Source organism: Trematomus bernacchii, unplaced genomic scaffold (assembly GCF_902827165.1).
Source record: "Trematomus bernacchii unplaced genomic scaffold, fTreBer1.1, whole genome shotgun sequence".
NCBI classification, from domain to species: domain Eukaryota; kingdom Metazoa; phylum Chordata; class Actinopteri; order Perciformes; family Nototheniidae; genus Trematomus; species Trematomus bernacchii.
The window spans coordinates 3,274,219-3,297,150 of NW_022987950.1; the positions used below are offsets into that span (position 1 = coordinate 3,274,219).

Genomic DNA, 22,932 nt, shown 5'->3' on the forward strand with positions numbered 1-22,932 from the left:
CATCAGCACTGACATGAGCTCCATCTGATGAATATTTGAATAACGTCCCATGGGAGGCCTGGGAACTGAGCTCTCTTCCCTCCGACTGAAGCCGACTCCTCTACATTCCAGAACATGCTATGCTGTCCGTGTTCTCAGCACTGAATACAGGTCTGTCCACAGTTAATGGAAGTATTTCAGTCCTCTTCACCTTAAGTCCTACAGCAGCCACTCCTCTCCCAACGTGCCGCTGCTCTTTAATTGAGTCCAAGGCGCACTCACCAGACATCATTCGAAAAATATTCAATCTACAGCGGCTTTACGTTCGACAGCTACCAAGGTCTAAAACAAGGTATATGAATACTTTAATTAAATCATTTGGCGCTGCTCTTGTTCGGCTCACACAAAAAGCCAATTGCCACTATTTCCAAGTGTAATTCACATTACCTTTAACAAGGTAACACGCAGTTTGCCAATGGCAAGTGAGGCGCAGTGTGTTCCGCCGCAGGAATAATAATGCGAAACATTTCCAAACTTTTAACGTTGATATAAGAGGATATTATTGTATTAAATCATCTCTACCTTTTTCTGAGTCATTTTGGGTTTAGTATTTTTTTTAATTGTGCCTACCTATAGGCAGGGGCGGACTGGGACTAAGAATCAGCCCGGGACTCTCGACCGGCCCACTTCGGTACCGGCCCATCGAGATTCGTCCCGAACGTCCCGATGGCCAGTCCGCCACTGCCTATAGGTAGAACCATCAAAGTGCGAGATTTTCCCAATGGAGTTTGGCTTGTCACTTTTCATGCAGGACACAGGATGGGGTATGTATGGTAGGCTACACCGTATAGCACCATCACCTACAGTAACGCTGATTCACTGCATGATCCTCCCCACCCTGTCCAACTACACCAAAACCACATCGTCATCTACATCTCTAGAACTGCGACCAGCCAAAGGGTCGCACACATGTGGGAGAGCTTATCTAAGCCTTATCTAACCTTATCTGAAGGTAAAATACCTAATCAGACATTATATTAAAACAACTGCTACATATTAGAGCACCAAACAGAGAGATGTAGCGTGGAGACTCACCTTCAGACAGGCAGGGGCACCGCCCGCTCCTCGGATGCTGTCCCATGCTGCAGCCTGCTCATGTCCTCTGGAGCAGGGGCTGTGCTGCTGAGCAGGGCAGGAGCACAGGAAGCTGCAGGGCATCTGTCGGGCTGCTCCATAGGATACTCCTGCTGCAGACCTAAATGTAGCATTTGTTTATGCAGAGAGTCATGAGCTCCACGCATGCAGCCTCATGTGCTGTTTTATTCCCTCCTTTATTCCCTCCACCCATTCTGACTATATCCAGAACACAAAACATGTATCAAGTTAATTATTTAGATAAATAGAGTGTTTTTCAATTAAATGGGTTTTGCACAATTAAAAAAAAAACGCAAACATAACAGATAACAAAATGTGCAAGAGGCAAAAAACCCATTTACCTAAATAATGTTAAAAATCACAATTTCATATAAAACACAAGGACATACAAACAATTGCTTGTGTAAAATGGTAAACTTTAAGAACAACATATACAATACTTAAAACTTCAAGAGAATAACACTGATGTGAATATGAAAACTAGGCATCATACCGTGGTCGGATAATTGTTCAGGTATTTTTAATGCAGCGAGGTACAGTTATTTGTTATGATTGATATATTTTAATAATTTTAGTATATTTTTTAGTTGTATGAAAACATATATTTGTATCAGAAGTACACTGCAAGTGTTAGGCAAAATTCACCTGAGAACCCTATCAGTGATAGGGTTTAGTTTGAACCTGGAACCAATGTGTGCATATGCCAGAGCTGAATCTTTTTTGTTTTTAATTGTATCTATCCATGTAATCCTTCTTGACAAGAACTTTGAATCCCTAAAACACTAATTCTAGATCTCAAACTGATTTCTCAACAACTATTTATTGGACCAATCTTTTTCTTTACAACCAACATAACACACTTCCTGGATCATTTATGGTTTTTCCTCCCATTTTGTAGCAGCCAGACAGCACTGCCCTTCTTCTTCCCTGCTCAGAAGATATATAAAACAGGACCTGAGTTGTTCTGCTGCACCTCAAGCAGATACAACATCTTCACCTTTTAAGGCGCTGCCCAAGGTACATGTCATCTTTGGAAATGTCTTGCATGAAGTGGTGCTCAAACAATCAGTGCAATACTCCTCCACAGGGCACCGAGCTGCAGCACAGAGCCCCACAGGAAGTCATTCCTGCCTGGGGCCAAACGGTTTCACTCCTCCCTCAGAGCATCCCACTCTCAACAGACTGGCCATTGGACTTCCCCCCTCAGCAGCCATAAACCCACACCAAACTGTGAAATACTGACTTTACTTACAATAACTTGTGCAATTATCAAAACTCTGCAATACTATGTCATAATAATTTAAAATAACTGATAAACATGAAACACATCTCATATGCATCAAAACTAAATCACATAAACCATACATTGCAATAATACTGTACATATTTTTACATATTTGCTGTTGTTTTATATCGCAGTACAATATCCACATTTTTACTTATATAGGTTATGCATGTATATTTTATTATTTATTGTTATTATATTCTCTAAGTATTTCTGGTTTAGATTGATTTGTATTCTTCATGGAAGCTGTGTCGAGCTGGAGGAATATTATTTTGATCGTTATTAGAGTCTTAATTATTCTCACAATTATTTGGAGTAGTTTTTCACTGCCTTCCTTGTTTCAAGATAATGTACTGACTGTCATCTGCAAATAATGACGTTTGTCAGGGAGTGCTTTATTTTGAAAAGCAGAACCGGAAGTGTTATTAAAGGTCCGTCACCGATAGCTAACAAGCTCGTTGTTGTTGCTTCATCAACAGCTCCTAGATGAGCTAACTATTATTTTGTGCTTCTGTCTAATGTGGCAAGTCGGTGATTGACATAGCCGTGGGACGTTGCCCAGCGCTGGGACCTGGGTGGAACTAGGCCAGGAGGCCTGAAGCTAAACGGGCATTTGTCAGTTACACTTTAACCTCGCCCACAGCTAACCTCTCTTGCTAGCGTTTACTCTGAACAACAGCACATCACACCCGCCTATGAAGTGCAGCTAGCTAACTCTACCAAGTTAGCTGTACCTAGCCCCGTTACCAGTCCTTTGAAGTAATGCGCCTGAGGTAACGTCATGTTGTTTGATGTATCCTTTTTATTGAGGCTAGTAGCGTTAGCAGAGTCGGGTTATTCCACTTCCGCTTTCTTCCTAACGGCTTCTGTATTTACTTTGCCAACAAAAAAAATGTGTCACTCTAATTTTGATAAGCTAATTTAAGTATCCGTGTCATATAATTTGTAAATCCCGGTGGGTTTGGGTTTAACAGGATGTAAACAATTCACCTGTCACCATTAGCAGCTACCTAGCTCTTAGCTCAGCTGTGCTCAGCTAGTGCTAAGCTTTAAGTCTTGTGACCTGCAGGGTGATCTGCTGTTCATGTTGGTGGTTCAATGACAACTTTGTTTTGAAATTACCTTTTTGATAATTGTACCCCCCCTTTTTTTTGTAAAAAATAATATGTGTTTTCTGTATGTTGGTGGAGCTGTGTGCAATTGACAATAACGCTTTTTTTTTATTTGGAAAAATAAGTATTATGTAATAACTACTTGTTATCCCTTAAATATATAAACAGAAAAACATCCCAATTATTGATAGAACATCTCTAGACATTTCTAACATGCTGTAGCTTTGTATTCAGTACAGTAAGATAATCTCATAAAATATGTTTCTTTTACAGTAATGTTGTTTTGTCCTGTGTAGGTGGATCCATTGACAACCCATCATGATGGCAGGTTCCCAGTGGGAGCTTCCTCCAGAGCTATGTTGTCGTCCCATGGCCTTCGTGGCTCTAACCGGTCTGGATGTGGTGTATAACGCTGTGCACCGGGCCATCTGGGACGCCTTCTGCGTCAACCGGCGAGCTGACAGAGTTCCCATCTCTTTCAAAGTCCTCCCAGGAGACCATGAATACCCCAAATGTCGCACTAAGGTGAGCTGTAGATGGAGATAAGAGAGTTTTTTCCTTCTTTTACAAACAAATTCCTCTTACTGTGTTTGTGTATGCATCGTTATATACAAAATCTAATTTATTGTATGTGTAAACGTGCTGGGCAATAATCCTGTTTTGGATTCTGTAGTCCATGTACTTAAAAAGACAATAAAATATCCCAACAAACTCAACCTACAGTATAACTGTGTTAAGATTAAAGGTGGGGTAGGTAATTTTGGAGAAACCAGCTCGAGATCGCTAGAATTTGAAAATACACAACCGGAGAAAATCTGCCACTTCCTTATAGAGCCCCTCCTCCAACACACACGAACGCGCACATGACCAATGAGGGCACGAGATAAGTTTGTGCACAGATGGAAGGCTGACAGGCAGGTAGGCCATCCAGTTATTTTAGCCGGCCCTAAAAATGATTTTTTTGTCAAAGCACTTAAGATATTCATTGCTATCGGGATGTTAAGAGCATTCCATGGAATATAACAAAAAGTGTATCTCGAGCCGGTTTCTCAAATTTACCTACCCCACCTTTACGGACCGTCCACACAGCAGCGTTAAAAAAATCTTGGAGGTGGGCGTATCTGAAGCTTGGGGATTTTTTGCGAGCAAGGCACCAACAACCAATCACATGAATCTCCCGCCCCCGACATACGAAGCAAAAAAGTTTGAAGTAAACTGGATATAAACTCCCCAAACAGGCGAAAACATACCACTGTCTCTGCCACCTCCCTCCATGCCTGGCTCCTCCGGTTTATATCCCGGTAGGTAAATAGGGACTGGTCATAAAGCACCAGGTGATTCCCTACCGCTAATTTCTCCTCCATGTTTTGGAATATGAGGAAATGACCTGCGGTATGTCTCTCCCAGCATACACGCCGTTTGATTGGCTAGCGCTTGAACTGTCAGATTTGCATAAACGGGATTTGATTGGCTGACGCTTCCACCTCAGCCTCAAAAGTTGAACATTGTTCAACTTTGAATCCTGAAAATCCTGAAAATCTCCGCTCGCCTGCCCACAATGCAGTTCGGCGAAAAGTGAGGCAAAGTGACGTCACCCCATTCAAAGTGAATGGGCAGAAGCGTTTCAAGATTTTTTAACGCTGCTGTGTGGACGCTCCGTCAAGGGTGCAAAAAACTAATTATTTCCGTTATTGAAAATACTTAAATTATTCATTTACTATCAAAATAGTTGGAGATCATTTTTGTATCAATGAACTTAGGCTGGAGCCACACAAGGACGATAACGCAAACGGACCGAAATCGATATCAAAAAAATCTTCCGTCCACACGCAACAGGCACCAGAAACGTGTCCGTTCACACGAGATCTCTCGAAAGCGCTGGAGACGCTGTAGTACATATGCCGGGCCTGTAAGTGGCGCTGTACTCCTGCCACAAAAGCAGCGAAGAAGACTTCCCGCGCATGGTTGCCATGGTTGCCCTTCTGTTTATTCTCCGCTGTGGACGCTCTGGCTCTTTTTCTCCCTCCCCGAGGCAAGCGTTTGCTCCTGCTGTAATTCTCTCCGGTTAGTCCACCAGCAGATGACAAACACCCACTCTCCGCCTCTTCCAAGGAACGAGGGGACCGTGCAGCAGAGTTTCAGTTAGATTTTTTTTCGCCGGTCAACATGTCCGTTAAAGTTTAAATCTTCCGGACAAAATTAGAAAAGTGCTGGTCAAAGGTCTTCTTTGTTATTTATTGAGCTTTAAAACAAATGAATAACGACTCTATAATAATATAAGAATACAAAACGGAGCCTCTCTTTTCCTCCCCCTCTTCTGACAGCCCAGCAGCTGATCTCTGAGCAGGAGAGGTGGGGAGAGGTGGGGCTATTGCTTCAACGTTATCAGGACATGATCGTATAGGCGTAAACAGAGCCGTTTGCCCCCCCAGAGCGTTTCGTTTGCAGATCTACCCACCTTGGGACCCGTTATCATTATCGTTTTCTGCGTTTCCATGTCGGCCTCGGGTGGCCGAACCGTCTATCTGATAGAGAACTGTAGCAGATGTGTGGCCGGGGCCTAAGTGTTTCAGTTTTAACTAAGATTTTGAAAAACACCAAATGAATCCAGTTGTGAAGTCCCCATGTGAGATAAGCGGGGAGGCGTGTGGCGCAGTGGATAGAGCCTTGGTGTTGGGAGGGGGTCACAGGTTCAAACCCCACTGCAGTCAGCATGTCGTTGTGTCCCTGAGACACTTCACCCCAAATTGCTCCTGTGATGCCCACAGTATTGAGTATGTAAGTCGCTTTGGATAAAAGCGTCTAACAAGTAACATGTAATAAGCGCTGCAGTCTGTTCAGTATGTATCTTTACCAGTTGTTCTCTGTCTGTCTGTGTAGCGAACATCCTATGAGTGGTACATCCCTAAAGGCATCCTGAAAACAGGATGGATGCATAAACACCTGAACCTGGTACCAGCTCTGGTTGTTCTGTTCTACGAACTGGACTGGGACGACCCAACATGGAAAGAGAAACAATCTGAATGTGCCACTAAAGTGGAGATTGTAAGGTAGGTGAACATTATTTTAGTTTTAGAAAGGATGTTAATGGGTGACTAGGGTTAGAGTGCTGGTTGATGCCTCAGGCTTCTGTTTGATCAGGCTTACCATCATCCACTTACACTTATTATGTTGACAAAGTAATAACTTTGGATAAATGCTAGGTAATGCATCTCTGCTAGAAGACTGTTGTTGTAGCATTGTTACAAATGTTTGTAATTTCACTTTATTCAATGACTCATAGCTTTCAAACCTGGGATATACTGTACAAGAAAAGCATTGGGAATGCGAGAGGTCATCTCTTCACACCCCTAGCAGAAACATAACAGCAGCACATTTATCTGCAGTCATCTGTGTTGTCTTTAGGACCAGCCTTCAGGGCAGGAACACCAAGGTGGCTGTGGTTCTGATCCAGAAGAAAACTCCTCTACCTCCAGGTAAACATACCTACTTTTGCTCTAATCCTTAGCTCTTCTTCTCTTTCCTGGTTTAAGTCACTGCTTCTCCCTTCAGAACAGCCTCAATTCCAGCCTGCATGGCCATTCTTCAGATCAACATTGTTAGAAAGAGCAGCTAATATTGGCAACGAGAGCCTCTGCTAGTAGAGTGCAAAGCACAGGAGAGGTAGAAAGGGAAAGGAGAGAAACTAGCACAACAGTAAACAGCAAACACTGAATACATGGAATAAAGTGCACTTGAAATGGTTCAATTGAATATGTTGCTTTGTTTTTTCCAATGCAATGGTAGGGTAAATGAAAAAAATGTATTTCCCTGCTTTCCTTTCTGACGGGAGCAGTACAATAATGTCTGGTACATTTCATTAACAAGGCTCCAATGTGTTCTGAAAAACCTCAAAAACATTTGATCAGTTCTGTAATGATCTCAAAAGTCAGTAAAACCTCTTGTGAATCATATAATTATAACTGAGGAAGCTTTAGACATTAGGCGGCTAATGTTAAATCACTGCATTTCTACGCTATATTTATAGAACACTTGTATATCTTTGAGACCACTCAAAGCTCTTTTGCACCACAAGAAAGCATTCGCCCACACACTGCTAGCCATGCCTTAGGGATCTATTTGGGGTTTAGTATCTTGCCCATGCTCAAATATTAACCACAGGAGCCAGGGGTTGAACCACTGACCACTGTACTTCCTGAGCCACAGCCTACACAGCAACTTGACAGCTTCTCATCTACTTTACACCCCTTGTGTTCCTGCCCAGGAGAGGACCTGGTGGCTTCAGAGAGAGCAGCGACTCTTTGTAACGCCTGTGATCTGTCCGGCAAGAGTCTGTTCGTGCTGCCACACACCGACCACTTAGTGGGCTACATCATAAGGTAGTTATCATCTCACTAATGCCATATGAATACATAGTTTTATACATATAAATACATATTTTTCAATGTATGAGAAATCATCCAAATGGCTCTCCACTTGAATTCAATGGAAATTGTGTTTTTTCATGGATTTTCAATTTTGCAAACATTTGCCACACAGTGATGTAAATATATTTTCTAAATGCATTCTTATTATTATTGTGAAACCAATAGTCCATTAACCTTTGTGCAGTCTTCACACAAGGAAATGCATGTCTAACAGGTGCAGCAAATACAAAACAGGAACATTTCTTCCAGATGATGTATGTGTGTTAATGTAGTCGTCCCTGTAATTCTGCAGGTTGGAGAATGCTTTCTATGAACATTCTCAGACATACTACTACACTGAGATCCGCCGAGTCAAATCCCATAAAGAGTTCCTCAACAAGACAACACATCAGGTAACAGTACAACCCAAAGCAAATGTAGCTACAGTTTCTATGTGTGCAAAGAGACAGTGGTGCAGGCGTGTGGCGCAGTGGATAGAGCCTTGGTCTGGGGATCAGATGGTCACAGGTTCAAACCCCACTGCAGTCAGCATGTCGTTGTGTCCCTGAGACACTTCACCCCAAAGTGCTCCTGGGGGGATTGCCCACAGTATTGAGTATGTAAGCTTTGGATAAAAGCGTCTAACAAGTAACTTGTAATGTAATGTAATGCAGGAATGGGTCCAAACACCTGGAAATGGGTTAGCATATTTTTTCATCTAGTTCCCTGCTCAAAGTCAACTGTATTGAACGTTTTTTATAGTAAGATGCCTAAAATAAGGTCTGGTTAACACAAGCCGAAGAGATTTTCACCTTCTGAGACATAAAATACACCAGTAATTACCCAGCTGTTGTATTTTCAAAGCTTCTATATGTCTTAAAAAAACGGTGGCTGCGAACAAGTGACTAAATACTGTAAGACTACTGAACGTCATCATGCCAAACATTAGCCTCCTTTAGCTTAGCATGATGTAGTTAATTTAGGACATTGCAAAATCTTTTTATTGCATTTTTGCTTCAAAAATGATAAAAGTAGTATTAATATGTGGAGACTCTCCTGATGAATAGTATAGGTGTAAGTTTCATAAGCATGTGTTTGCCACAGAGCTTATTTTCTGCAATATTCCAAAATACAATGGAAAAATCCCATCGCTTTAAGTCAAGGGAGCCCTTCACTTAAAGCGATGCTAACTTCTGGGTCGGACCACAAATATACATCATCACTGCACCACACTGTGAGCTGTTTGGGATGAATGAAATACATGAAAGTACTCTGAGATGCCCGCTCCTCACAGAGTCCTTGTCTCTCTTTTCTCCCCCTTTGATGTTCCCAGCTGCTGTTTGTCAGACACCAGTTTAAAATCGCCTTCTTCAGTGAGCTGAAACAGGACACCCAGAATGCTCTCAAGTAAGTCTGAGCCTATAAATGAATGATGGACTGTTCTTTGGTGTTGGTTACGATCAGTTCCGGATAGGAATTGATGAGACATCACACTTATCAAAGGCAGATTGAAGTTAACAAATAGCGTGAGATCTCCAGAATTCACACAAATCCAGTTTCCCTGTTTGTTGTCTTAACTGAAAATATAAAAGGAACTGTGGCTTCCTACTTAAAATACAATTTGAAAGGATCCTGGCTAATATATATCTTAATTGTTTGACCTGTATGGTTTACCCTAGCTGTTCCTCTTTCTCTTATTAATTGTGAGGTTTATATATATTGCACATTTAATACGACAGACTCAAAGCCCTCAAACAAAGTGTTGAATGTTTGTTTGTGTCTGTAGGTACTACAGAACTGCATACAGTCTGGTTCATGAGCTCCGGGCCCACGAGACCAACATGTTGGAGATCAAAACTATGGCTGGATTCATCAACTATAAGGTACATTTTGGACTGTCTGTAGGAAAATGCTCTTTACTAAGTGCACTGATTTGACACAAAGAATGTGATTCAACTTGGGGACTTAGTGTCTGATGATTGGAACAGTTAAGGATTCAGCCCAAACCAGTTGGAAGTCTTTTGTTACTGAGCGTTAATCATCTTTTTTGTCTCTCTCTCTTCAGATCTGCCGTCTGTGTTTCCAGCACAACACTCCTCTAGACGCCATCGCTCAGTTCAGGAAGCACATCGACCTGTGCAAGAAGAAGATCGGCAGCGCTGAGCTGGCCTTCGAGCACTCTGCATGGATGTCTAAACAGTGAGGATACATACTGGAATATACTTTATTAGAAATGATAGAAACAACAAATTGAATAAATAGGTTCTATCTACCTTGCTGCATTTAAAACAAATCTTGATTAAAGGTCCCATGTCATGGCCATTTCTACTGATCATAATTCCATTGTTGAGGTCTACTAGAATAGATTTATACTGTGCATTTTTCCAAACTCACATTGGTTTCTCATACAGCATCTCTGTATAGTATGTGTATTCACTCTCTGTCCTACACGCCTTGTTGGAGCTCCTGCCCCCCCCCTCCCTATGAGCCCACTGTGCTCTGATTGGTCAGCTCACCCACTCTGTTCTGATGAGTCCACCACCGTTACAGCGGAACATCAGTGATTATGTGTTACAATGGCGTTTGTTAGCAACCAGAAAATGACACCAGTAATGACAAACAGATGAGAATGCTGCGTGGGGTCTGCGAGACAGCGAGACACCGCGAAACTCACCTGAACTCAGCCTGAGCACAGGTAGACGGGTCTTTTCTGTGTTAGAGTTTTACTCGCTACAGGATGTACTTTGAGGGTTTGTGACTCTGCAGACCGTTTACATGCAGAGAAAGCTTCATAACACACAAGGGGACGGGTAATAACCGGAAAAGCATGACATGGGCCCTTTAAACAATAAAGCAGGAGTTATGCACATTGTTGAGGATGCAGCTTGTTGTTGTATTATGAGTGTGTGAGAAGGTGTCTGTCATGTCAGAGGAGTCATTTTGTACCAGAACATAACGGGTGGAATGTAATACAGTAACTTTAGTTTAACTTTGAGTATTTTCATTTTAACATACTTCTTATGCCAATATTATACTTTCTCTATTACAATTATTTGAGAACTTTAGTTACTTTACAGGTTTAGATTATTTGCTAATGCAAAATATATATCAGTTGATAAATAATAATGACAAATCCAGCAGCTATAGGCGCTTTCACTCCGGAGTACTTTTCCCAGTATAGTTCCGATAGTTCTTGACATTTTGCGTTCACACCAAAAAATCCGGAACTAGAACTTAGTTCATGAGAACCTTTTCATCCCCTTCTCAGTCCCTGCTAGAGAGCAGGTACTGTCCTGGGAGAAAAAGGTTCCCATTTCTGATTGGCTGGGAGGATTGCAAACCACGCCCCGTAAAACTCGGAAAAGTTTTGTGAAGCCGCCATTGTATTTGCTGGCATTAGCATTATTAGCATTAGCATTAGCCCAGCGCACCAACGGAGAGAGACTACCTTATGGCAACACAAAACAAAACATGGGAGCGGTGGAGATGAGGAGGTGTCGGCGTTCTGGCGATTTATTCAGAAGGCTTCAGTAGAAGCTGCTGGGAGTCTTCCCAGCAGCTTCTACTGAAGCCAGTGCCCAACTCCGGGGACTTCTGGCGTGAAGTTGTTTGCGGCCTGCCAGTAAACCCAAAGCAGAAGAAGAAGTGACGTCAGCGGCTTCATTTGCCTAATCCTCCCTCAGGGACTTATTCCGGTGTGAACGCGATCTGCTCTTTAGTTCATCAGAACTAAAGAGTTCTGATGAACTAAGTTCTGATGAACTAAGTTCTGATTAACTAAGTTCTGATTAACTAAGTACGGCAAAGTACTTGGTGCGAAAGCGCCTATTAAGTAATTAACATTAGCTCCACATTTCCCAGCTGTGATGAACAAGTTAATGCACCAGTAATCATTATCCAGTCATTTAATATGATTCTGAAATGGGTCATTATGCATAAGATACTTTTACCCTGGTACTTAAGTATAGTTTGATGCCAAAACTTCTGTACTTTCACTTACATTTTGATTGTAGGACATACACTTGTAACAGTCTTGGTAACATTTGGTATGGGTACTTTCACTGAAGTAAAACATGTGAGTACGTCTCTCTCCACTGGGAGCTGACTTTTGCCTGTATGTCTTTGTCTTAACCCTAACCCTGTCTGTGTGTTCCTCTTTGCTTCCCACAGGTTCCAGTCGTTTGGCGAGCTCTTTGATGAAGCCATAAAGCTGGGTCTGACAGCAATCCAGACCCAGAACCCTGGCTTCTACTACCAGCAGGCGGCCTGTTACAGCCAGGACCGCAAACAGCTGGCCCAGCAGCTCTGTCAGGTGAGACAGCTGCTGTGACTGCCCATCAGAGGGTTCATACCTGCTGCAAACAGCCAGCTGTCATGGACACATCATGTTGAACATATGGAGTGACAGAAATAGTTGTGTGAAGATTGAAAAACTGCAAGTTTCAGTTTTGGTACTAGAAAGGGCAGTTATGCAATTGTATTGGTATGTTGATCATCTTGCATCTTATTCTATTTATGTTACTTCTTACACTATTTATCTTGTATTGTCTTATTTATGTTTCGTTGTCGGAGCCTGGGACTTAAGATTTTAATTGCTTATGACAATAAAGTTTTCTTGAAACTTTGAAACTTGAATCTGGTTGTTCCAGGCTGCAGCGAGTCTTCCCAGCCCTGAGCCAGTGGACACCCAGAGTGGGGGACTGGACTTCTACGGCCAGAGACCATGGAGACAAGGACACCAGAGTACGTACACACGCATATACACACACCACACACACTGTGTTAGAATTGTACGGCTAATGGCTCCTGCTTTTTTGCATCTCCAGGTATTGATCCTCCAGATGCCGAGAAGGAGAAGACGGGGATTCTGGCCCTGCAGATGAAAGAGAGAGATGTACCACACTCTGTAAGAACACACAGCTGTGGCCATGATGTAGCTCACTGCTTCCCTATTCTTCATGCCTTCAGTTAGAACATTTCAAACCACTGGCACTATCAAGTGTATGTCATTTTAGCATGTTCTGATGGTGTTTCAATCCCTGTGAAATGTATGCAGTTTCTGCAACAATGTTAGTTCAAAAGCATCTAGTTTCTTTTTTGCTACTACCACTGGGGAGCGCCAAACTTAACATTTCTGAAATTCTGCACACTGTGGCTTTTTATACCAATACACAGAATTCTTAAAACAAAACTTGAAATACTGTTGTGTGTGAGTTACTAAGTTTAAAATGATTGAAAGATGGTCAGTGTTGTGCTTTGATTCTAGAAAGTATGGTAGTAGCAATGTTTTCATTAGGAGAAACCAGCTGTTTTCAAAAAGCTCCTCTGTCTTCAGAAAGAAGTCAAATATCTTTGTCATCACAGCCCATATTCATTATGTGCTACTACTGTATTAACGATGCTCCTCCATGTCTCTGCCCAATAGGAGCTGATTATAGCACTCCTCAGTAATGCTGTCGCCCAGTTTAAGAAGTACAAGTGCCCTCGGATGAAGAGTCATCTCAGTGAGTATCATGGAAGCTCCCTCAGTGCCTCCAGTCATTATCATTGAAGTGTCTTCATTTGACTACTGGTATCTGCTGTTGTGAGTCCATCAGTGCATTCACTCATCAGGTAGACATTGTGATGCTTTGGTGTAGGATGTGAACATTTTTCACATTATGTGGATGCAGTCTGATAAAGTGAGCTCATCATTAAATGAATGAAATTGTTGCCCTGGTTTTGTTTGAACCTTAACTTTGTTTATTTTGTAGTGGTGCAGATGGGAGAGGAATACTATCATGCTAAAGACTACACCAAATCCCTAAAGTAAGAGCTTCCAGTGATACTACACCTGAAGTATAAGCATGCATGCACGTGTGGATGGTTTTAAGCGATGAGCCAGTCTGGAGATGTATTTTGCAAACGGCACTAGGTAGGTTGTTTCCTTAACGTGTGTTTGTGAGCTATCTGAGTGTGTGTGTTGTGTTGCAGGCTGCTGGACTATGTGATGTGTGACTACCGCACAGAGCGATGGTGGGCCCTCCTGAGCGCCATCCTGACCACAGCTCTGCGCTGTGCTTATCTGATGGCCAGTGTTAAAGACTACATCATATACTGCATGGAGCTGCTGGGCAGGGGTAAGGCATTGTTCACCTCTGCTGCCATGGAGCTAATGCAGATTGTGACCAGGCTTTTCTAACCTCACCTGTTTTTGGTAGAAACGTTTATGCAACATGTCTGTAAATCATACAACAATGATTTGTCATGATATTTATTTAGCTTATTAGTTTAGTTTATGGTTTCATGGACAGTCCCCATTAATGAACTGTAACAAAAACAGCAGCTTTAGCCAACATGGCTGATTTCCAGCTGTTGTCCCCAGCCAGATGGTAATAGACACCCTAAAAGCACAATACATCACAATCATTAGTAAAGAAGAAAGACAAGGAGATAGAGGAGATAGGATACAGGAGAACATTCAAATGAAATTGTAAACCAAAGGTACAATGTGGGACATACAAGCTCAGCAATGATGGTATTGTTCTGAAGCATTAAAACATGCCATGTCATTAGTGAAAAAACAGAAGAACATTTTTCAAGAAGAACAAGTAAATGACCAAAAAAGTCATTCTTGGTCCTGTGAAATAATGAATGATTGATTTTGATAATCAGAAGAAGTTGCCACATGTTGAGATCTCTGGAGAATGATCTCTGAAAATATAAACATAGAATACACATTTATTTAGTACAAAAGAATCCCACCACCATCACCTCATTTTTATTTAACTAATTATTTTACAATACAACTGATATTTAAGTGGACCACAAGCCAGTGGAAGAACATACCACTGTGCACGGTAAATGTTGTTTTCATTTGCCAGCGCCTTAGACAAATGTCCATTTGATGTACATTTCATGGACGATAAAGTATTCTGAATCTGAAAATGACCTGACGGCAATGTAATAACATTAGGTGGAAGAGGTAATGGTGAAGTCATTCTCTCTTGCAGCTTCAACCTTGAAGGAGGAACAGAAGTTGAGGATTGAGAAGAACCTCCTCAAAGTCCTGAAGGTGAGTAGAAGAGCTCAACACAACATGCTCAGCGAAGCAAACGCCATCAGTGGATTCAGGCACTGAGACATGACACCATGTTGCTGTGGGAGGGAGGCTGTGAACATGCAGGAACTGGAGACCTCATTCTATCATTACGTTTCTATTTAGACCTCTCTGTCTGTACACACAAACGGAAAGATTGACAATAAAGTTGACTTTGAAGTTAGCCGTTACAGGAATATCAAGTGAAACTGTCATGCAATTTATTGTAAAGTGAAATTGTCACCGTTAATTAATAATTGTAGCTATTTCCTACCAATAGGTATGTGCGTATGTAAAGGATTAAAGCCTTAAACTGTTTACATATCTCTAAAAAAGAACATAAAGAATGGAGACTGGCACAGCATCTAGTATGCGAGGTTAAGGAGATAGAAAGTCAGAGACAGTGCTCTCACTGATTGATTGATTGATTGATTGATAGGATCATCCAACTAGTTAAAGTCGTTTATGACTTGCTCTGTTTAGGATCAAAACCAACTGAGAATGGATGCAGAATACACGGTGACATACAGTGTGGCTGAAAACTTGTATACACTTGTGATTTCTGTTTTCCTTGCCTTTGAAATAACCCCCCGTTTATCACCCTTGTTTGCCAGTACTCTGCTCATTGAATTCTGATCACACACACACCAGCTGTTCCACAGCGCTGGTCCACCGGCCACACAGCAGAGCACTTGTTGATCCTAGTCTTTGTGTTCCAGAACGAGGTCCCTGAGGCTGAGCCGGAGTGTGACCCCTCCTCCGTCACTGCAGCCCGCTCTCTGTGGAACGACCGCATGGCCCTGGCCGGATCCAATGAGTTAACTATAGAAGTGCAGGATTATATCCCATTCAGTGAGTACACTCAACCAACCACTTACAGGAACCTCACGTGTTTGCTATTGCTTAAGAAACCACAGCTTTAAGATCATTATAATGTAATACAAACTGCAAACAATTGCCTGAGGTCAATAATAAATCTCCTTAAACAATTTTAGTGTGGCACACATTCCCAAAAAGTAGTACGATATCTTTTCTTTACAAAAATCTGGTATAATGATTGTGCTGAGAGGATGTTGTCTCTCCTCCTGACTCCAGTCCAGTGTAAGGCCAGGTTCCACTCTCCCAGTTTCCACGTGGACCAGCCTGTCCAGCTGAAGGTGTTCCTCCGAGCCGACTGTCCTCACCCCGTGTCCTTCAACAAGCTGTCTGTCAGCCTCAGTAACCAGGTACGCTCTACACATGGAAGGTCTGATCAAAACAAATGTTTACTACACAAGCAGGTTACATGGTATCACAAAGGAAGAAGCTCCAAATAACTTTGAATCTAATAATAGGTACAACTGCTGTGATCCATCTCATATATTCAGCAATTAATGAAGATGATTTTTGCGTAAACACATTGAAGATGAAAGTTAAATGCAGCTTTTTTTTATCATACATTTAGTATTGCAACACCATCAACCAACAAATCACAACATAATACAAAACGGGTTGCAAAAAACATTTTGATTGATCCTATCCTACCCTCCATCTAAAATGAACAATGAGGGTCAGGTACCAATCCCATTCTATCTCTAAGTATCTGTGTTATGTGCTCTATGACCATTTCAGACATATCCAGAATACTAATGTTTTGGGTTTTTTGAAGCACCCGTAACATTAACCCAAAGTGCATCCCAATCCAATTATTGTCCCAAATTGGATATTTCCCTATCCCATGCTTTCATGCCTTTTATGTAGGCATATCTTCCTGAGAGTTAAGATTGTTATATATAAATGACACTATTCTTTAAGGAGCACCCAACTCAGAATAGGATGGTCTTTCAAATCGGACCCTCATGGAACCCCATAGGCTTTACAGGCAGACCTTATTTTAAAGTCAAAGGAAAGAGAATGCTGATGAACATTGTATTGAGAGAGCAGTTTTTAAAAGTCAAGCATATCATCTTCTCCATGAATGTCCTGAAGAGTTGTATTGCCTTTATCCTCCCAGGCTTTGTTGGTAAATGGTTTGCCCACAGTTAAGAGGAGATTATTGTTCCATAAAGGAGATGAGCTACACCACACACTCTTAACTTTAGGAATCTGAACACTTTAGATAGATAGATAAATAGACTGAAAGATATTCTGAAATTGGGATCAATAAAGTATCTATCTATCTTTAGATCTTTAATCCTATGAGTTAAAATTGGACCGTTAAGTAAACCAAATGTTTTGGTGGATATACTGGGAAGGGATTCATTTTCACCCTGACCAACACAAATATCACACACATCATGTCCTAGGAATTAAAACCAGTTAAAGGTTTTTTGTGTTGGTGGTGTTTGTGTTTAGGAGTACAACCAGTGGTGTGTGGTGGAGTCTGCAGGGAAGGAGAGTATGAGCCTGGTGCCTGGGAAAACCCAGTGCTACAACTTCAGCTTTGTAGCAAAGACTGAAGACGTCGGCAAGAAGATTGAGGTGAGATGCGTGTGTGTGTTTGTTTTTGAGACAGAGGTGGAGAGAGAGTTGGTAGTGACAGTGTGTGTTGTGTGTTCAGATGACAGGTATTGAAGTGATGCTGGGCAGTGACAGTGGCCGCTGTGTGTTCCTGAGCTGGAGGGGGGCGGGTGGAGATGTGGCCTCTACCCATGAGGCCTTGCAGGCTAGCAGGTCATCCCGGCGATGGGGGCGGGGGGTGGAGGCACGGCAGGAGCCGGACTGGGACAGCCTGACCCTGCAGCCCAGCACCATGTGAGTCTTTGTTCAGTTCTCCACCGTACTGCAGTTTCTACTGTCTCAACTGAAACGTGAAGTGTTTGTTCCTTTCTGTTGCTCAGGGTCATCTCCAGAGTACCAAAGGTCTCTGTTCAGCTGAGCCACCAGCCTCCTGCACTCAACAATGAAATGTACTGCATCAACCTCACTGTCCAATCACAGGAGGAGGGCGTGGCAAAGGATGTCAAACTGACAGCTGGCCTCAAACCAGGTGCACTGATACAAGAGTTACTACACCAAAGTCACGCTATAACACAAATATTTCTGTTTACATTCAGTTTGTGCACAGATTAATCAAAAGAGAGCGTTTTGAGGCTTTATAGGTTTCGCTATTTCATATTTCTTTGCTGAGTCAGGCTAGCTGTTTCCCCATGCTTCCAGTATTTATGCTAATCTAGGCTACGCACAGCTTGTAGTAAACACACTAACATTAGATTACTATCAATCTCCTCATGTCTATCTCAAATACTCATACTTAAGTCATTAAATGCTGAAGTAAAAATGACCTTTTGGAAATGTATTTAACATATTTTCCATCAAATCAATGTTTATTTTATGGTTTTGTGTTGATTGGTGTATCTAGGTCAGGATGCCACTCTGGGTCAGACCACACATGTGACCCTGGACGGCTCAAAGGTCTGTGACGACAGTGCCCCTGCCCTGCTGCCGGACCTGCCTCTAGGAGATCTGCATCCAGGCCAGAAGGTGCGCACACATTCTAAAACAGTCTGTTGGAGGAGAAACGTGTGAAAAGCAACATTCTCTGCCACTTCCTCATACACACAGCTGCCTACAGCTTCTCCACAGCAGTAATTCCAGTATGTATGCCAAATGTGCTTTTTTAGTTGGAGATTTCCTTACATGTGAAGTGTGTGTCAACTGGACCGAGGGTCTTCCTCTTCCACGTGGCCTACAGCATCGACACCTCAGTGGAAGGACGTCAGATTGTCTGCAAATGCCACAAAGTAAAGACCTTCCTCACAGCTGACAGTTCGCACAGTGGTCTTTTTCAGGTTTAAATTCTATATGACTCATTCCTCTGTTGTTGTCTTTCAGGATGAGACGGTTACCATAGAGACGGTTGTCCCATTTGAGGTGTCTGCGAAGTTTGTGTCCACCAAGGTCTGTAACTGCTACTTTGGCTAGCTAAGTTCCTACTTTTAGGCTACATCCACTCTAACTCTCTGTGATCCCAGTGCACGAGTGTTGAGCACCGTTTCCAAAGAAATGTTAGTCCATATTAACGAGCCTGAGAGCAAAGATTACATGACAATTCACTAACACTGTCACACACATACTAGTGTCAACAGGAAGCAGATTGTCACACAATATTCTCTATTGTATTTCCAATACAGTGTTTCCCAAACCTTTTTCTGCATTTAGCGTTACAAAAGAAAAGTCCCCTTTCACTGCAACATGTTTTGAAAAGGGCAGGCCCTTGGCAGGGGATTCGATGAACCATCTGTCAATCACACTCTTGCTTCCAGACTGGGAGAAAAACTTGTTTTCCTTTGAGGGAATTCTACAGTTCTTGAGTTGCTCTTCCCTCAGTTAAGACATACTTTCATATTGTTGGCTAAATTACTCAACATCAGTAGTCCTGCTACTCCTCATGCTTTCAGACTTTCTCCCATGTATTGATAGGAATAGAATAAAAGAAAGTCACGCTGTATCTTCAGACAATAAAAGTGTCCAGAAAAGCTCAGAGGAGATTCCATAAGCATCACATCCAATTAGCCATATTTTCTCTGCATGCCTTTTCTGTTCTAGCTGAGAAATTACATTAGTGTTGAAAAGCGTTAGCTTTATGTTATGGCTCAAGAAATTCGGTTCAAAATGTCTCTTGTGTCTTCTCGGTTTTGCTGTCTGTCTTAAAAACAGCTGTTTGGTAGCAAAGAAAAACACCCAGCATCCATGATGCACAACACCACCCAGACTGTGTGCTGATACCTGTTGTCCAAAGACAAAAGAAAGTGTTGCTTTGAGCAGCGTCCTCCTGGACGGAAAGAGCCCAAATGTGTCGTGATGAAATTAATTTGAACACAGAAGTCATTTATTTTTCTATTTACTGATACACGTTACTCCGCCGCCGTCTCTCTTTGGCTGGGTCAAGAGGAAATTGTGGATCATTTTTGTTGTTTCAACTACTATGGATTTAGTCCAATAAACAAACTAACTTAGTGATACACCAAGATTATTTCTAGATAACCGTGCTTTCAGAGTTTATCAATTTGGTCTAATTTTATGTATTCTTTCCCAGTGACTGACTTATTTCTCTTGTTATTATCCGTGTGTTGCAGTTTGAGCAACTGGACCGGCTGGCCGTGGACATCCCCTTCCTGTTGATGACAGAAATCCTGTCTACGTCCCCCTGGCCTCTGCTGCTGGCCTCCTCCTCCCTGCAGCTGCTCACTATGACCTCAAACACACCACAGCTCCAGTCACAGCTACAGGAAGGTACCTGGCACCTTCTTACCTTTGCATTCATAGCTGTGAATACAAAAGCTGATTGGACTTTGACTGACGTATTGTGTGTGTGATCAGTTGTTTTGCAGACTGACGAGTGTGCCAGTGAGTGTTTCTGTCTGCGGGTTCCCCCAATGAACAACAACACCACTGTAGCTACAGGACAGTACCTGATATCATGGAGAAGGTACACAGACAGACATGTGATCGGAGCCTTTGAACAGGTGTGTGTGTGTGTGTGGGTGTGTGTGTGCAGCTCCTAACTCTGTTTGATCTCTGTTGTACAGGAAGTCCTCCGGTGTGGACAGTCCACTCATCCAAACCACAGTCACTCTATCTCACGTCATCCTGGAGACGGTCCCTCTCTACATCCACGCTGGTCAGTCAAGTCAATACACACATCACATGCATTGTATAATTAACTGTTCAAACTGACTGTTAAAGGGGCTAAATACTCAATTCAGAACACAGCTAGGGTTGAGGGATTGCCTCAACATGGTGACGGCTGAGACCACTACAAGCTAACTGTTAACAGCTTTAACATTGAAAACACGGAGCTGTTTATCAATTCACTTCGGTTAGTGAACTGCCATTTCCTTCACTGCCAACAACTTGTGCTAATTTGCGTAGTTCGTGAATTTCGATAGTGTAATGTTGTCGCAAATGACACAGGGCTACAGTCCTCTCAATGGAAATGTCTAATCAATGCTGCTAGTTAGTTAGCTAGGTAGCAATGTTGTCTTTCGTGGTGCAAAATCCTTACAGACTGCTCAATTGACCCAATAAAAACAACAATGGCTTCTAACAGTTCAGTCATACTTACACATAACTCCACTATATCCTTAAACAGTTGTTTGCTGCTGTTAATGCTCTGAATGCGGTTCATAGACCCTTTAATGTCTCTGATCTCAGAACTCCTTTTTTTATACACATTTTGAATTTTGTCCTAATTTTCAGTCATTTCTTTTTCTGATGGAATATATTTCCACTGTGTATTGTATGTCGGCATTACAATGTGTGTCTTGGTTCAGATTTACCATCCTTTGGGCGAGTCAGAGAGTCCCTTTCAGTGCGCTACCATATCGAGAACAGAACGTCTCTGGTGCAGGAGGTGGAGATGGCTGTGGAGCCGTCAGATGCCTTCATGTTCTCCGGACTCAAACAGGTACAACAGGGCTCACTCTTAAATACCATTTTATGTGAACGTGCACACAGCTTGGAGAGGAAAGCCTAGATTCACAAAGACAGTTTTGACCTGTTATCTCTGATCAGGAAGTTTAGTTTAGTTAGAGAAATCCTGGTTTTCTGTTGAACTCCCTTCACTGTATACCCCCCTGGAGTGCTAAAATGCTGACTCAATTCTGGGTTTTGTTGTGTGTGTGTGTGTGTGTGTGTGTGTGTGTGCAGGTGCGTCTGCGCATCCTCCCTGGCTCGGAGCAGCAGATGCTCTATAACTATTACCCTCTGATGGCTGGTTACCAAACACTACCACAGCTCAACATCAGTCTGCCGCGCTGCCTGACCGCCAACACACACTCTCTGAGACGCTTCCTGCCCCAACGCATCTTCGTCAAGGTAACACACTCACAGAAACCAATGTGCCTCACTCAGAAAGCAGTCATTGTTGTCTATTAAAAACTATTATTTTCCCCTCAGCCTCAGGGTCGACAGCTGGATGAGGCCTCCATCGCTGCAGCTTGACGAGAACACACAGACGTTTCCTGTAAATATGAGAACAAAGCAACATTGTGTTGGATGTTCTACAATAATGATTCCACACGGATGACAATATTAACACTATTTGTTTGTTTGAAATTATTCTCTGAGTCAATATAGTGAATTGATCCACTGATTTTCACTTAACTGCAAAATCATGTATGAATCTGATGTGAACTACATTGACATTTGGTGTGTTATACATGAAATGTATTGAAAGTTTAATTAAAAAGAAAGCTATGTAAACAGTTGTGTCCCATGTGCATTTCAATGTTTTACCGTGTAACCCTAACATCATTCATTTAAATCTCAACACACATCTGTAAAGTTTAGTGACTGCGTTTTGCGTAGTTGTGAAGCTACGTGGTAATAAATTACACACACACACACACACACACACACACACACACACACACACACACACACACACACACACACACACACACACACACACACACACACACACACACACACACACACACACACACACACACACACGGGTGAAAAAAGAAAGGAAAAAAAGAGCTCACAATGCATTGCAAAACAGGAATGTAGAAGTTACACGTGGGTGAAATAGTGCAGCAAAGTCCTGGTTCAGTTCCATAAACACAAATCTTACCAGTTGGAGCAAGTGTTTTATTGCTTGTAAACACCTCTCTTAGCTCAGGATGTGTCCCAGCTGCCTTCAAACATGCCGTGGTGCAGCCACTACTTAAAAAGAGAAATCTCGACCCCTCCATTCTCGCAAATTTTAGGCCCATCTCCCAGCTACCTTTTTTATCAAAAGCCCTGGAGCGAGTAGTCCATGTCCAGCTACAGTCGTTCTTAACCACACATGGAATCCATGAAAAGTTTCAGTCTGGCTTCAAACCCATGCACAGCACTGAAACAGCCCTTTTAAGAGTTTTTAATGATCTGCTCCTAGCCGCCTACTCAGGTAGCCCAGCTGTCTTGGTGCTGTTAGACCTGACAGCTGCC

General features: G+C 42.3%; 1 protein-coding gene across 1 annotated transcript; it reads left to right on the top strand.

The window, feature by feature from the left end:
* The first annotated feature begins 2,839 nt into the window (after positions 1–2,839).
* On the top strand, positions 2,840–22,202 carry trappc11 (trafficking protein particle complex 11). The gene is made up of 30 exons (XM_034115725.1): positions 2,840–3,192; positions 3,828–4,056; positions 6,412–6,581; positions 6,937–7,007; positions 7,796–7,910; positions 8,251–8,350; positions 9,271–9,344; positions 9,724–9,820; positions 10,003–10,136; positions 12,108–12,249; positions 12,587–12,680; positions 12,764–12,843; positions 13,363–13,441; positions 13,691–13,745; positions 13,911–14,056; positions 14,930–14,991; positions 15,735–15,867; positions 16,111–16,241; positions 17,350–17,475; positions 17,555–17,748; positions 17,835–17,983; positions 18,356–18,477; positions 18,618–18,737; positions 18,829–18,894; positions 20,073–20,229; positions 20,317–20,425; positions 20,526–20,617; positions 21,270–21,403; positions 21,646–21,813; positions 21,895–22,202. The coding sequence occupies exons 2-30, from the start codon at positions 3,850–3,852 to the stop codon at positions 21,937–21,939; spliced, it is 3,372 nt and encodes a 1,123-aa protein (XP_033971616.1). The 5' UTR covers positions 2,840–3,192; positions 3,828–3,849; the 3' UTR covers positions 21,940–22,202.
* The last annotated feature ends 730 nt before the right edge of the window (positions 22,203–22,932 follow it).